The sequence below is a fragment of the Gallus gallus genome (assembly GCF_016699485.2).
Source record: "Gallus gallus isolate bGalGal1 chromosome 16 unlocalized genomic scaffold, bGalGal1.mat.broiler.GRCg7b 16_unloc2, whole genome shotgun sequence".
Classification (NCBI taxonomy): Eukaryota; Metazoa; Chordata; class Aves; order Galliformes; family Phasianidae; genus Gallus; species Gallus gallus.
In genome coordinates this window covers 43441-56809 of record NW_024095939.1, presented here as the reverse complement: position 1 = coordinate 56809, position 13369 = coordinate 43441, and the positions used below count along the sequence as shown (strand labels likewise).

Here is a 13369-nt window from a genome sequence, read left to right as displayed (position 1 = left end):
CCCCATTCCATTCCCAGCCCCCCCCATTGCCCCCCCATTCCCATCCCCCCCCATCCCCACTCCCCCCATTCCATTCCATTCCATTCCCACCCCCCCCATTCCCACCGCCCCCCCCAACCCACCCCCATCCCACTCCCCCCCCCCCCCCCATTCCCATTCCCCCTATTCCATTCCCATCCCCATTCCCCCCCATTACCTCCCGACCCTTTTCCCGATTCCCGTTGTATTTCCGCCCCCCCCCCCCTTCAACCCAAAGCTCCGCCCCCCCCCCCGGGCCCGGCCCCTTCCTGTGCCCCCCCCCATTCCGCTCCCGGAGCCGCGCGCACCGCAGGTACCCCCACCCCAAACCCTTCGGACCCCCCCACGCCCCCACGACCCCATCCCATAATACCCCTCCCCCCCTCCCCCCCCGCTGGGGACCCCCAATCCCCTTTTGACCGCCCCTCGCCATCCCATAATACCCCCACCCTATGGACCCTCCGAACCCCCCCCCCACACCCCCTACGACCCCATCCCATAATGCCCCCCTCCCCCACCCTATGGACCCCCCACCCTCTATAGACCCCCCCCCCCCACCATCCCATAATACCCCCACTCTATGGATCCTCCGGACCCCCCCCACATCCCCCACGACCCCATCCCATAACACCCCCCTCCCCCACCCTATGGACCCCCCACCCTCTATAGACCCCCCCCCCCCACCATCCCATAATACCCCCACTCTATGGATCCTCCGGAACCCCCCACATCCCCCACGACCCCATCCCATAACACCTCCCCTCCCCCACCCTATGGACCCCCTTCCCTCTATAGACACCCCCCCCCATCCCATAATACCCCCACCCCAAACCCTCTGTACCCCCCCACGCCCCCACAACCCCATCCCATAATACCCCCCTCCCCCACCCTATGGACCCCCCACCCTCTATAGACGACCCCCCCCCCCCCCCATCCCATAATACCTCCACCCCAAACCCTCCGGACCCCCCCACGATCCCATCCCATAATACCCCACCCCTTCTATGGGCCCCCCATTAATTAATGATCCCAATTAATTTGGGACCCCCCCCATCACTAGGACCCCCCCATTAATTAATGATCCCAATTAATTGGGGATCCCCCCTCATTTGGGGTTCCTCCTCTTCCCCCCCCCCCATTAATTAATGATCCCAAGTAATTGTGACCCCCCCGCACCATTAGGAGCCCCCCCATTAATTAACGATCCCAATTAATACTGGCCCCCCCTCATTTGGGGTCCCCCCTCTTCCACACCCATCAATTTAGGACCCCCCAATTAATTAATGATCCCAATTACCTGCCCCCCCCTTCTCCCCTTCATATGCTCCCCTCATCATTAAGGCCCCCATTAATTAACAATCCCAATTAATTGGAGACCCCCCCCTTTCTCCCCCCCCCCCCCCCCCCCCCTTTCAGGCCATCCCATAATATTCTGGGACCCCCCCAACCCCCCCCCCCATTAATTTCTGATCCCCATTAATTGCCCTCCCCCCCCCCCATCTCCATCATTAGGGCCCCCCCATTAATTAATGATCCAATTAATTAGAACTCCCTCCCCCTTCAGGCCATCCCATAATATTTGAGGACCACCCCCCCCCCCCCCATTAATTTCTGATCCCCATTAATTGCCCTCCCCCCCCCCCATCTCCATCATTAGGACCCCCCCATTAATTAACGATCCCAATTAATTGGGGACCCACCTTCTTCCCCCCCCCTCCCCCCCCTTTCAGGCCATCCCATAATATTCTGGGACCCCCCAACCCCCCCCATTAATTTCAAGTCCCCATTAATTGCCCCTCCCCCCCCAATCTCCATCATTAGGACCCCCCCATTAATTAACGATCCAATTAATTAGGACCCCCCCCCCCTTCTTTCAGGCCATCCCATAATATTTGAGGACCCCCCCCCCATTAACTTCAGATCCCTATTAGTTGCTCCCCCCCCCATCTCCATCATTAGGTCCCCCCCCATTAATTAACGATCCAATTAATTAGGACCCCCCCCCCCCTTCTTTCAGGCCATCCCATAATATTCGGGGACCCCCCCCCCCCCCCCCCAAAAGGCTGCCATGCAGGAGAGCTACGAGAACGTCATCTCATTGGGTGAGGGGACTTTGGGGGGGGGGGGGGGGCAAAAGGGGTGGGGGGCGCTGACCCAAAATGGTGGTTTTTCACCCCCAAAAATGGGGGGGAACGGACCCAAAATGGTGGTTTTTCGCCCCAAAAAATGGGGGGGGGACAGACCCAAAATGGGGGTTTTTCACCCCCAAAAATGGGGGGGGAAATGTGGACCCAAAATGGTCATTTTCACCCCCAAAAATGGGGGGGAACGGACCCAAAATGGTGGTTTTTCGCCCCAAAAAATGGGGAGGGAACGGACCCAAAATGGTGTTTTTTCAGCCCAATAAATGGGGGAGGCACAGACCCAAAATGTTGGGTTTTCACCCCAAAAAAATGGGGGAGGGGGGGACAGACCCAAAATGGCGGTTTTTCACCCCCAAAAATGATGGGGGGTGGACCCAAAATGGTGGTTTTTCACCCCAAAAAAATGGGGAGAGACGGATCCCAAATGGTGGTTTTTTGCCCCAAAAAATGGGGGGGGGGACAGACCCAAAATGGTGGTTTTTCCCCCCAAAAAATGGGGGGGGGACGGACCCAAAATGGCCATTTTTCACCCCCAAAAATGGGGTGGGGAACGGACCCAAAATGGTGGTTTTTCACCCCAAAAAAATGGGGAGAGACGGACCCCAAATGGTGGTTTTTCGCCCCAAAAAAATGGGGAGGGAACGGACCCAAAATGGTGTTTTTTCAGCCCAAAAAATGGGGGAGGCACAGACCCAAAATGTTGGGTTTTCACCCCAAAAAATGGGGGAGGGGGGGACAGACCCAAAATGGCGGTTTTTCACCCCCAAAAATGGGGGGGAACGGACCCAAAATGGTGGTTTTTCGCCCCAAAAGAATGGGGGGGATGGACCCAAAATGGTGGTTTTTCACCCCCAAAAATGGGGGGGGGACGGACCCAAAATGGCCGTTTTTCACCCCTAAAAAATGGGGTGGGGAACGGACCCAAAATGGTGGTTTTTCGCCCCAAAAGAATGGGGGGGATGGACCCAAAATGGTGGTTTTTCACCCCAAAAAATGGGGGGGGAATGGACCCAAAATGTTGGGTTTTCACCCCAAAAGAATGGGGGGGGATGGATCCAAAATGGTGGTTTTTCGCCCCAAAAAATGAGGAGGGACGGACCCAAAATGTTGGGTTTTCACCCCAAAAAAATGGGGGGGGGAATGGACCCAAAATGGCGGTTTTTCGCCCCAAAAGAATGGGGGGGGATGGATCCAAAATGGTGGTTTTCACCCCAAAAAGTCGGGGAATTTTGGGGTCAGATGGATGAATTTTTGGGTCTAATCAGGGATTTTTGGGGTCAAATATGTTAATTTTGGGGTCCAATTGGGGAATTTTGGGGTCAGATCAAGGAATTTTGGGGTCAGATTGGGGAATTTTGGGGTCAAATCAGGGAATTACAGGGTTCGATTGGGGAATTTTGGGGTCAAATTGGGGAATTTGGGGGTCAAATCAGGGAATTTTGGGGTCAAATATGTTAATTTTGGGGTCAAATTGGGAATTTTGGGATCAGATCAAGGAATTTTGGGGTCAGATGAGGGAATTTTGGGGTCAAATCAGGGAATTTTGGGGTTCGATTGGGGAATTTTGGGGTCCAATTGGGGAATTTTGGGGTCAGATCGAGGAATTTTCGGGTCAGATTGGGGAATTTTGGGGTCTAATTGGGGAATTTTGGGTGAGATGAGGGAATTTTGGGGTCCAATTGGGGAATTTTGGGGTCAGATGAGAGAATTTTGGGGACAAATCAGGGAATTTTGGGGTCCAATTGGGGAATTTTGGGGTCCGATTGGGGAATTTGGGGGTCAGATGAGGAAATTTTGGGGTCAAATTGGGGGATTTTGGGGTCAGATCGAGGAATTTTGGCATCCAATCAGGGAATTTTGAGGTCAGATGAGGGAATTTCGGGGTCCGATCGGGGAATTTAGGGGTCAAGGAAGTGAATTTTGGGGTCAGGTTAATTTTGGGGTCAGATCGGGGGATTTTGGGGCCAGATGGGGGAATTTTGGGGTGAAATCAGCCGCTTTTGGTGCTGCCCACAGCGGAGGAAATCGCCATCAGTTGGCCCCGAATCACCGCCTTCGCTGAGTCCCACCGGCGCCGCGGGATGGGGGTCGGTGAGTGCTGATTTTGGGGTGAAAATGGACGGTTTTGGGGTTCTTTGGGGGGGGTTGGGGTTTTTGGGGTGGTCTTCAATGAGTTCTAAGGGTGCTGTAGTGGGTGAGTGCTGATTTTGGGGTGAAAATTAGGGGTTTTGGGGTCGTTTTGGGGGTCTTCATCGGGTCACTCCGACGCCGTGGGATGGGGGTCGGTGAGTGCTGATTTTGGGGTGAAAATGGGCTGTTTTGGGGTTCTTTGGGGGGGGTTTGGGGTTTTTGGGGTGGTCTTCAATGAGTTCTAAGGGTGCTGTAGTGGGTGAGTGCTGATTTTGGGGTGAAAATGGGGGGTTTTGGGGTCGTTTTGGGGGTCTTCATCGGGTCACTCTGATGCTGTGGGATGGGGGTCGGTGAGTGCTGATTTTGGGGTGAAAATGAGCGGTTTTGGGGTTCTTTGGGGGGGGTTGGGGTTTTTGGGGTGGTCTTCAATGAGTTCTAAGGGTGCTGTAGTGGGTGAGTGCTGATTTTGGGGTGAAAATTAGGGGTTTTGGGGTCGTTTTGGGGGTCTTCATCGGGTCACTCCGACGCCGTGGGATGGGGGTCGGTGAGTGCTGATTTTGGGGTGAAAATGGGCTGTTTTGGGGTTCTTTGGGGGGGGTTTGGGGTTTTTGGGGTGGTCTTCAATGAGTTCTAAGGGTGCTGTAGTGGGTGAGTGCTGATTTTGGGGTGAAAATGGGGGGTTTTGGGGTCGTTTTGGGGGTCTTCATCGGGTCACTCTGATGCTGTGGGATGGGGGTCGGTGAGTGCTGATTTTGGGGTGAAAATGAGCGGTTTTGGGGTTCTTTGGGGGGGGTTGGGGTTTTTGGGGTGGTCTTCAATGAGTTCTAAGGGTGCTGTAGTGGGTGAGTGCTGATTTTGGGGTGAAAATGGGCAGTTTTGGGGTCGTTTTGGGGGTCTTCATCGGGTCACTCTGACACCGCGGGATGGGGGTCGGTGAGTGCTGATTTTGGGGTGAAAATGGGCAGTTTTGGGGTTCTATGGAAGGGGTTTGGGGTTTTTGGGGTGGTCTTCAATGAGTTCTAAGGGTGCTGTAGTGGGTGAGTGCTGATTTTGGGGTGAAAATGGGGGGTTTTGGGGTCGTTTTGGGGGTCTTCATCGGGTCACTCTGACGCCGCGGGATGGGGGTCGGTGAGTGCTGACTTTGGGGTGAAAATGGGCTGTTTCAGGGTTCTTTGGGGGGGGTTTGGGGTTTTTGGGGTGGTCTTCAATGAGTTCTAATGGTGCCGTGGTGGGTGAGTGCTGATTTTGGGGTGAAAATGAGGGGTTTTGGGGTCGTTTTGGGGGTCTTCATCGGGTCACTCCGATGCCGCGGGATGGGGGTCGGTGAGTGCTGATTTTGGGGTGTAAATGGGCGGTTTTGGGGTTCTTTGGGGGGGGGTTGGGGTTTTTGGGGTGGTCTTCAATGAGTTCTAAGGGTGCTGTAGTGAGTGAGTGCTGATTTTGGGGTAAAAATGGGTTGTTTTGCGGTATTTTGGGGGGGGTCATCATCGGGTCACTCCTCCCAACCAACCCAACCCATCCCAACACATCCCATCTCAATCCTTCCCAACCCAACCCAACATAACCAACCCATCCCATCCCAACCCATCCCAATCCTTCCCATCCCAACCCAACGTAACCAACCCATCCCAACCCAACCCCCCGAACCCATCCCAACCCATCCCAACCCATCCCAACCCAACCCCACCAACCCATCCCATCCCAATCCTTCCCATCCCAACCCAACATAACCAACCCAACATAACCAATCCATCCCAACCCAACCCCACCAACCTATCCCAACCCAACATAACCAACCCATCCCAATCCTTCCCATCCCAACCCTACGTAACAAACCTATCCCAGCCCAACCCAGCCCAACATAACCAACCCATCCCAACCCAACCCAACATAACCAACGCATCCCAATCCTTCTCATCCCAACCCAGTATAACCAACCCATCCCAACCCAACTCATCCCATCCCAACCCAACTCATCCCATCCCAACCCAACATAACCAACTTATCCCAACCCAACCCAATCAACCCATCCCAACCCAATCAACCCATCCCAACCCAACCCAACCCAACCCACCCATCCCAACCCAACCCCACCAACCCATCTCAACCCAACCCCACCAACCCATCCCAACCCAACATAACCAACCCATCCCAAACCAACCCCACCAACCCATCCCAAACCAACCCCACCAACCCATCCCAACCCATCTCAACCCATTCCAACATAACCAACCCATCCCAACCCAACCCAACCCATCCCATCCCAACCCAACCCCACCAACCCATCTCAACCCAACCCAACCAACCCATCCCATCCCAACCCATCCCAATCCTTCCCATCCCAACCCTACGTAACAAACCCATCCCAACCCAACATAACCAACCCATCCCAACCCATTCCAACATAACCAACCTATCCCTTCCCACCCCATCCCAATCCTTCCCAACCCAACATAATCAACCCATTCCAACCCAACCCCACCAACCCATCTCAACCCATCCCAACATAACCAACCCATCCCAACCCAACCCAACCCATCCCATCCCAACCCAACATAACCAACCCATCCCAACCCATCCCAATCCTTCCCATCCCAACCCTACGTAACAAACCCATCCCAACCCAACATAACCAACCCATCCCAACCCAACCCCACCCAACCAACCCATCCCAACCCCACCCAACCAACCCATCCCAACCCAACCCCACCAACCCATCTCAACCCAACCCCACCAACCCATCCCAACCCAACCCAACCCATCCCATCCCAACCCAACCCCACCAACCCATCCCAACCCAACATAACCAACCCATCCCAACCCATCCCAATCCTTCCCATCCCAACCCTACGTAACAAACCCATCCCAACCCAACATAACCAACCCATCCCAACCCAACCCAACATAACCAACCCATCCCAACCCCACCCAACCAACCCATCCCAACCCAACATAACCAACCCAACCGGGGGTCTTTTTGCCTCCCCCCCCCCCATACCCGGGTGCTCCCAGAGCCGCCCGCTCCCCCTGCAGACCCGGCCCTGCAGAGCGACCCTGAGGAGGAGGAGGAGGACGACGACGACGACGACGAAGACGACGACGACGATGAACCACCCCCACCCCCACCGCCCCCACCGCCCCCACCCCCCCACCCCGAATCCGGCGACCCCGAAGCCACGCCGGCACCCAAACCCAAACCCCCCAGCCCACCCAACGGTGACGGGACGGCGCCGGCAGCGCCGGGAGAACCCCCCAAAGCCGAAAGCCCACCCCGCTCCGCCAAAAGGGGAGGGGGTGGCAAAACGGGGCGCCGTGGCTTCAAGAAATACCCCCAGAGGAGCCTTTTGGGCCACGGGAGGTGCCACGACTGCGGCAAAGCTTTGGCTTTTGGTTCTGCCTTCCCCAAACGCCGGCGTGGGGCCGAGAAACCCTACAAGTGCCCCGAATGCGGCAAGTGCTTTCGGTTGAGCTCGACGCTCATCACCCACCAACGCCGGCACAACGGGGACAAACCCTACAAGTGCCCCGAGTGCGGCAAAGCCTTCAGCGTGGGTTCAGCCTTCATCCAACACCAACGGGTCCACGGTGGTGGCGGTGGCGGTGGCGGCGGTTCCGGCACCGCGGCGCCGCCGACTCCGTGCCAATGCGGGGTGTGCGGTAAAACCTTCCCTGCCAGCTCCGGTTTGGTAAAGCACCAAAAGCAACACCTGGAGGAGAAACCCTACAAATGCGGGGACTGCGGGAAGGGCTTCAATTGGAATTCCCACCTGGAAAGGCATCGGCGCATCCACACCGGTGAGAAACCCTACGCCTGTCCCGAATGCGGTAAGAGCTTCAGTTGGAGCTCCCATCTGGACCGGCACCGACGGACTCACGGCTCCGGCGCCGGCGCCGCTCAATGCGGGGAATGCATCGGGAAACCCTACGGCAAAAGCCATCCCAAACGCCGCCACGGCGCCGCGGTTGAGAAACCCTACAAGTGCTCGGAGTGCGGGAAGGGCTTCGGGTTGAGCGCGGCGTTGGCTCGGCACCAACGGGGCCACGGCGCCGGCAAGCCTTACCAATGCGGGGAGTGCGGGAAGAGCTTCGCTTGGAGTTCCCACCTGGACCGGCACCGTCGGATCCACGGAGGCGAAAAACCCTATAAGTGCGGGGACTGCGGGAAGGGTTTCTCGCAGGGATCCCACCTGGAGAGGCACCGGAGGATCCACGGCGAGGAAGAGGAGGGGGGGAGGAGGTGGAGGACGGAGAAGGGGAAGTGCAGCGAGTGTGGGAAGAGCGTGGCCGAGAGCGTGAAGCACCAGGGGACCCAAACAGGAGAGAAACCCTACGTGTGCCCCGAATGCGGGAAGGGCTTCGGGCAGAACTCGGCTCTGGCCAAGCACCGGCGGATGCACACGGGGGAGAAACCCTATAAGTGCGGGGACTGCGGGAAGAGCTTCGGGGTCCGTTCCAACCTCATCAAGCACCAACGCACCCACCTGGGGGACAAACCCTACAAGTGCGGGGATTGCGGGAAGGGTTTCATCCAAAAGTCGGACCTGACCAAGCACCGGAGGATGCACACGGGGGAGAAACCCTACAGCTGCAACGTCTGCGGGAAGTGCTTCAGCGTCTCCTCCAACCTCATCAAACACCAACGCATCCACCTCGGGGAGAAGCCCTACGGCTGCCCCGAGTGTGGCAAGAGCTTCATCCAACGCTCCGAGCTCACCATCCACCGCCGCGTTCACACCGGAGAGAAGCCCTACGCCTGCCCGGCCTGCGGGAAGTGCTTCAGCCGCAGCTCCCACCTCAACCGGCACCGGAGAACCCATAGCGGGGAGAAGACCCCCCTGCCGAGCCCCGCTGATGTCGGAACGCCCCCCTTTCCCACCGGCACCGTTGCTGCCGCCGCCGCCACCGGACCCCCCCTGCCGCTGTCCCCCCTGGAGCTGCCCTGGGCTCTGTCTTTCCCTGCAAGAGCCTTTGTGCCCCCCGGTTTCCCACCGCCTGCCGGTGCCGCTCCCGGCGCGCCGGCGTCGTCCATGGCCGAGTGAGCGCGGCTGCCGCGGGGGAATGATGGCCAATGGGATCCTCTTTCCGTGGCTATATGAGGACATGGAGCCATTGGGATCCCGTTTTTTGGGACCGTTTGGGGTCATCCGTCCATTGGGAGCCATCGGTTCCCGTTGATATGGGGTCATCCATTCATTGGGAGCCATCAGTTCCCAAATCCAGGGCCATATGGGGTCATCCATCCAATGGGATCCATCAGTTCCCGTTACCGTGGCTATATGAGGACATGGAGCCATTAGGATCCTGTTTTTGGGACCATATGGGGTCATCCGTCCATTGGGAGCCATCGGTTCCCGTTTATATGGGGTCATCCACTCATTGGGATCCATCGGTTCCCGTTACCGTGGCTATATGAGGACATGGAGCCATTGGGATCCCGTTTTTGGGACCGTTTGGGGTCATCCGTCCATTGGGATCCATCGGTTCCCGTTGATATGGGGTCATCCACTCATTGGGATCCATCGGTTCCCATATCCAGGTCCATATGGGGTCATCCGTCCATTGGGAGCCATCAGTTCCCAAATCCAGGTCCATATGGGGTCATCCGTCCATTGGGAGCCATCAGTTCCCATATCTGGGTCCATATGGGGTCATCCGTACATTGGGATCCATCAGTTCCCGTTACCGTGGCTATATGAGGACATGGAGCCATTGGGATCCCGTTTTTTGGGACCGTTTGGGGTCATCTGTCCATTGGGAGCCATCGGTTCCCATTGATATGGGGTCATCCACTCATTGGGATCCATCGGTTCCCATATCCAGGTCCATATGGGGTCATCCGTCCATTGGGAGCCATCAGTTCCCAAATCCAGGTCCATATGGGGTCATCCGTCCATTGGGAGCCATCAGTTCCCATATCTGGGTCCATATGGGGTCATCCGTACATTGGGATCCATCAGTTCCCGTTACCGTGGCTATATGAGGACATGGAGCCATTGGGATCCTGTTTTTTGGGACCGTTTGGGGTCATCCGTCCATTGGGAGCCATCGGTTCCCGTTGATATGGGGTCATCCACTCATTGGGATCCATCGGTTCCCATATCCAGGTCCATATGGGGTCATCCGTCCAATGGGATCCATCAGTTCCCGTTACCGTGGCTATATGAGGCCATGGAGCCATTGGCATCCCGTTTTTTGGGACCGTTTGGGGTCATCCGTCCATTGGGACCATCGGTTCCCGTTTATATGGGGTCATCCATTCATTGGGATCCATCGGTTCCCGTTGATATGGGGTCATCCACTTATTGGGATCCATTGGTTCCCATTTCCGGGTCCATATGGGGTCATCCATCCATTGGGATACATCAGTTCCCATATCTGGGTCCATATGGGGTCATCCGTCCATTGGGAGCCATCAGTTCCCAAATCCAGGTCCATATGGGGTCATCCATCCATTGGGATCCATCAGTTCCCAAATCCAGGTCCATATGGGGTCATCTGTCCATTGGGATCCGTCCGTTCCCATATCTGGGTCCATATGGGGTCATCCACTCATTGGGATCCATCAGTTCCCGTTACCGTGGCTATATGAGGACATTGAGCCATTGGGATCGCGTTTTTTGGGACCATTTGGGGTCATCCGTCCATTGGGATCCATCAGTTCCCGTTGATATGGGGTCATCCACTCATTGGGATCCATCGGTTCCCATATCCAGGTCCATATGGGGTCATCCATCCATTGGGAGCCATCAGTTCCCAAATCCAGGTCCGTATGGGGTCACCCGTCCATTGGGAGCCATCAGTTCCCAAATCCAGGTCCATATGGGGTCATCCGTCCATTGGGAGCCATCAGTTCCCAAATCCAGGTCCATATGGGGTCATCCATCCAATGGGATCCATCGGTTCCCGTTACCGTGGCTATATGAGGACATGGAGCCATTGGGATCCTGTTTTTTGGGACCATTTGGGGTCATCTGTCCATTGGGAGCCATCGGTTCCCGTTGATATGGGGTCATCCATTCACTGGGATCCATCAGTTCCCAAATCCAGGGCCATATGGGGTCATCCATCCAACGGGATCCATCAGTTCCCGTTACCGTGGCTATATGAGGACATGGAGCCATTAGGATCCCGTTTTTGGGACCATATGGGGTCATCCGTCCATTGGGAGCCATCGGTTCCCGTTTATATGGGGTCATCCGTCCATTGGGATCCATCGGTTCCCGTTGATATGGGGTCATCCACTCATTGGGATCCATCGGTTCCCATATCCAGGTCCATATGGGGTCATCCGTACATTGGGAGCCATCAGTTCCCAAATCCAGGTCCATATGGGGTCATCCGTACATTGGGAGCCATCAGTTCCCAAATCCAGGTCCATATGGGGTCATCCATCCAATGGGATCCATCGGTTCCCGTTACTGTGGCTATATGAGGACATTGAGCCATTGGGATCGCGTTTTTTGGGACCGTTTGGGGTCATCCATCCATTGGGAGCCATCAGTTCCCAAATCCAGGTCCATATGGGGTCATCCGTCCATTGGGATCCATCGGTTCCCATTTATATGGGGTCAGCCATTCATTGGGATCAATCCGTTCCCATTACCGTGGCTATATGAGGACATGGAGCCATTGGGATCCCATTTTTTGGGACCGTTTGGGGTCATCCGTCCATTGGGAGCCATCGGTTCCCGTTTATATGGGGTCATCCATTCATTGGGATCCATCGGTTCCCGTTGATATGGGGTCATCCATTCATTGGGATCCATCAGTTCCCAAATCCAGGGCCATATGGGGTCATCCATCCAATGGGATCCATCGGTTCCCATTACCGTGGCTATATGAGGACATGGATCCATTGGGATCCCGTTTTTGGGACCGTTTGGGGTCATCCGTCCATTGGGAGCCATCAGTTCCCATATCCGTGTCCATATGGGGTCATCTGTCCATTGGAATCCATCAGTTCCCATTTCTGGGTCCATATGGGGTCATCCGTCCATTGGGATCCATTGGTTCCCATTTCCAGGTCCATATGGGGTCATCCGTCCATTGGGATCCATCGGTTCCCATTTCCAGGTCCATATGGGGTCATCCGTCCATTGGGATCCATCAGTTCCTATTTATATGGGGTCATCCATCTATTGGGATCCATCGGTTCCCATTCTGGGGTCCGTTTGGGGTCATCCATCCATTGGGATCCATCCGTTCCTATTTCCAGTCCCACTCCAGTCCCATTGGGATCCATCCTCACACCTCTACACCCATTTGGGATCACTGCGGTCCCTTTGGGACCCCTCCAATCCCATCGGGGTTCCTCCAATCCCATTGGGATCGCTCCAACCCTATCAGGACCCTTTCGATCCCATTGAGATCCCTCCAACCCCATTAGGGTCTGTCCACTCCCATTGGGATCCCTCCAATCCCACTGGGACCCCCCCAATCCCTTTGGGATCCCCCCAACCCCATTGGGACCCCCCCAACCCCACTGGGAGCCCTCCAACCCCATTAGGACCCTCCCAACCCCATTGGGATCCATTCAACCCCATTGGGACCCCCCCAACCCCATTGGGACCCCCCCCAAACCCCATTGGGATCCATTCAACCCCATTGGGACCCCTCCAAACCCCATTGGGAACAATTCAACCCCATTGGGACCCATCCAACCCCATTAGGACCCCCCCCAAACCCCATTGTGACCCCTCCAACCCCATTAGGACCCCCTCAAACCCCATTGTGACCCCTCCAACCCCATTAGGATCCTTCTTTATCCACTTGGGACACCCCAACCCCATTAGGACCCCCCCCAATCCCATCAGGACCCCCCCAAACCCCATTGGGACCCCATCAGAACCCCCCAATCCCATCGGGACCCCCCCAACCCCATTAGGACCCCCCCAAACCCCATTGGGATCCATTCAACCCCATTAGGACCCCCCCCAAACCCCATTAGGACTCCCCCAACCCCATTGGGACCCCATCAGGACCCCCCAATCCCATCGGGACCCCCCCAAACCCAATTAGGACCCCTCCAACCCCATCGGAACCCCCCCCAAACCCCATTGGGATCCATTCAACCCCAT

General features: G+C 56.3%; 2 protein-coding genes across 5 annotated transcripts; both read left to right on the top strand.

The window, feature by feature from the left end:
• The first annotated feature begins 301 nt into the window (after positions 1-301).
• On the top strand, positions 302-9911 carry LOC100857850 (zinc finger protein 252-like). Its single transcript, XM_040656646.2, has 4 exons — positions 302-331; positions 2036-2120; positions 4179-4253; positions 7305-9911. Exons 2-4 carry the CDS (start codon positions 2087-2089, stop codon positions 9329-9331), a joined length of 2136 nt encoding a protein of 711 aa, XP_040512580.1. The 5' UTR covers positions 302-331; positions 2036-2086; the 3' UTR covers positions 9332-9911.
• LOC112533551 lies at positions 9702-12782 on the top strand. Of its 4 annotated transcripts, XM_025155895.2 has the most exons (4): positions 9702-10031; positions 10124-10333; positions 11971-12529; positions 12570-12782. In XM_025155895.2, the coding sequence occupies exons 1-4, from the start codon at positions 9702-9704 to the stop codon at positions 12656-12658; spliced, it is 1188 nt and encodes a 395-aa protein (XP_025011663.2). In that variant the 3' UTR covers positions 12659-12782. The 4 variants fall into 4 exon arrangements, with proteins under 4 accessions (XP_025011663.2, XP_040512583.1, XP_040512581.1 ...); XM_040656649.1 differs by lacking the exons at positions 11971-12529; positions 12570-12782 and adding an exon at positions 10967-11761 and having other exon boundaries at positions 9835-10031; positions 10124-10582; XM_040656647.1 differs by lacking the exons at positions 11971-12529; positions 12570-12782 and adding an exon at positions 11106-11761 and having other exon boundaries at positions 9835-10031; positions 10124-11005.
• The last annotated feature ends 587 nt before the right edge of the window (positions 12783-13369 follow it).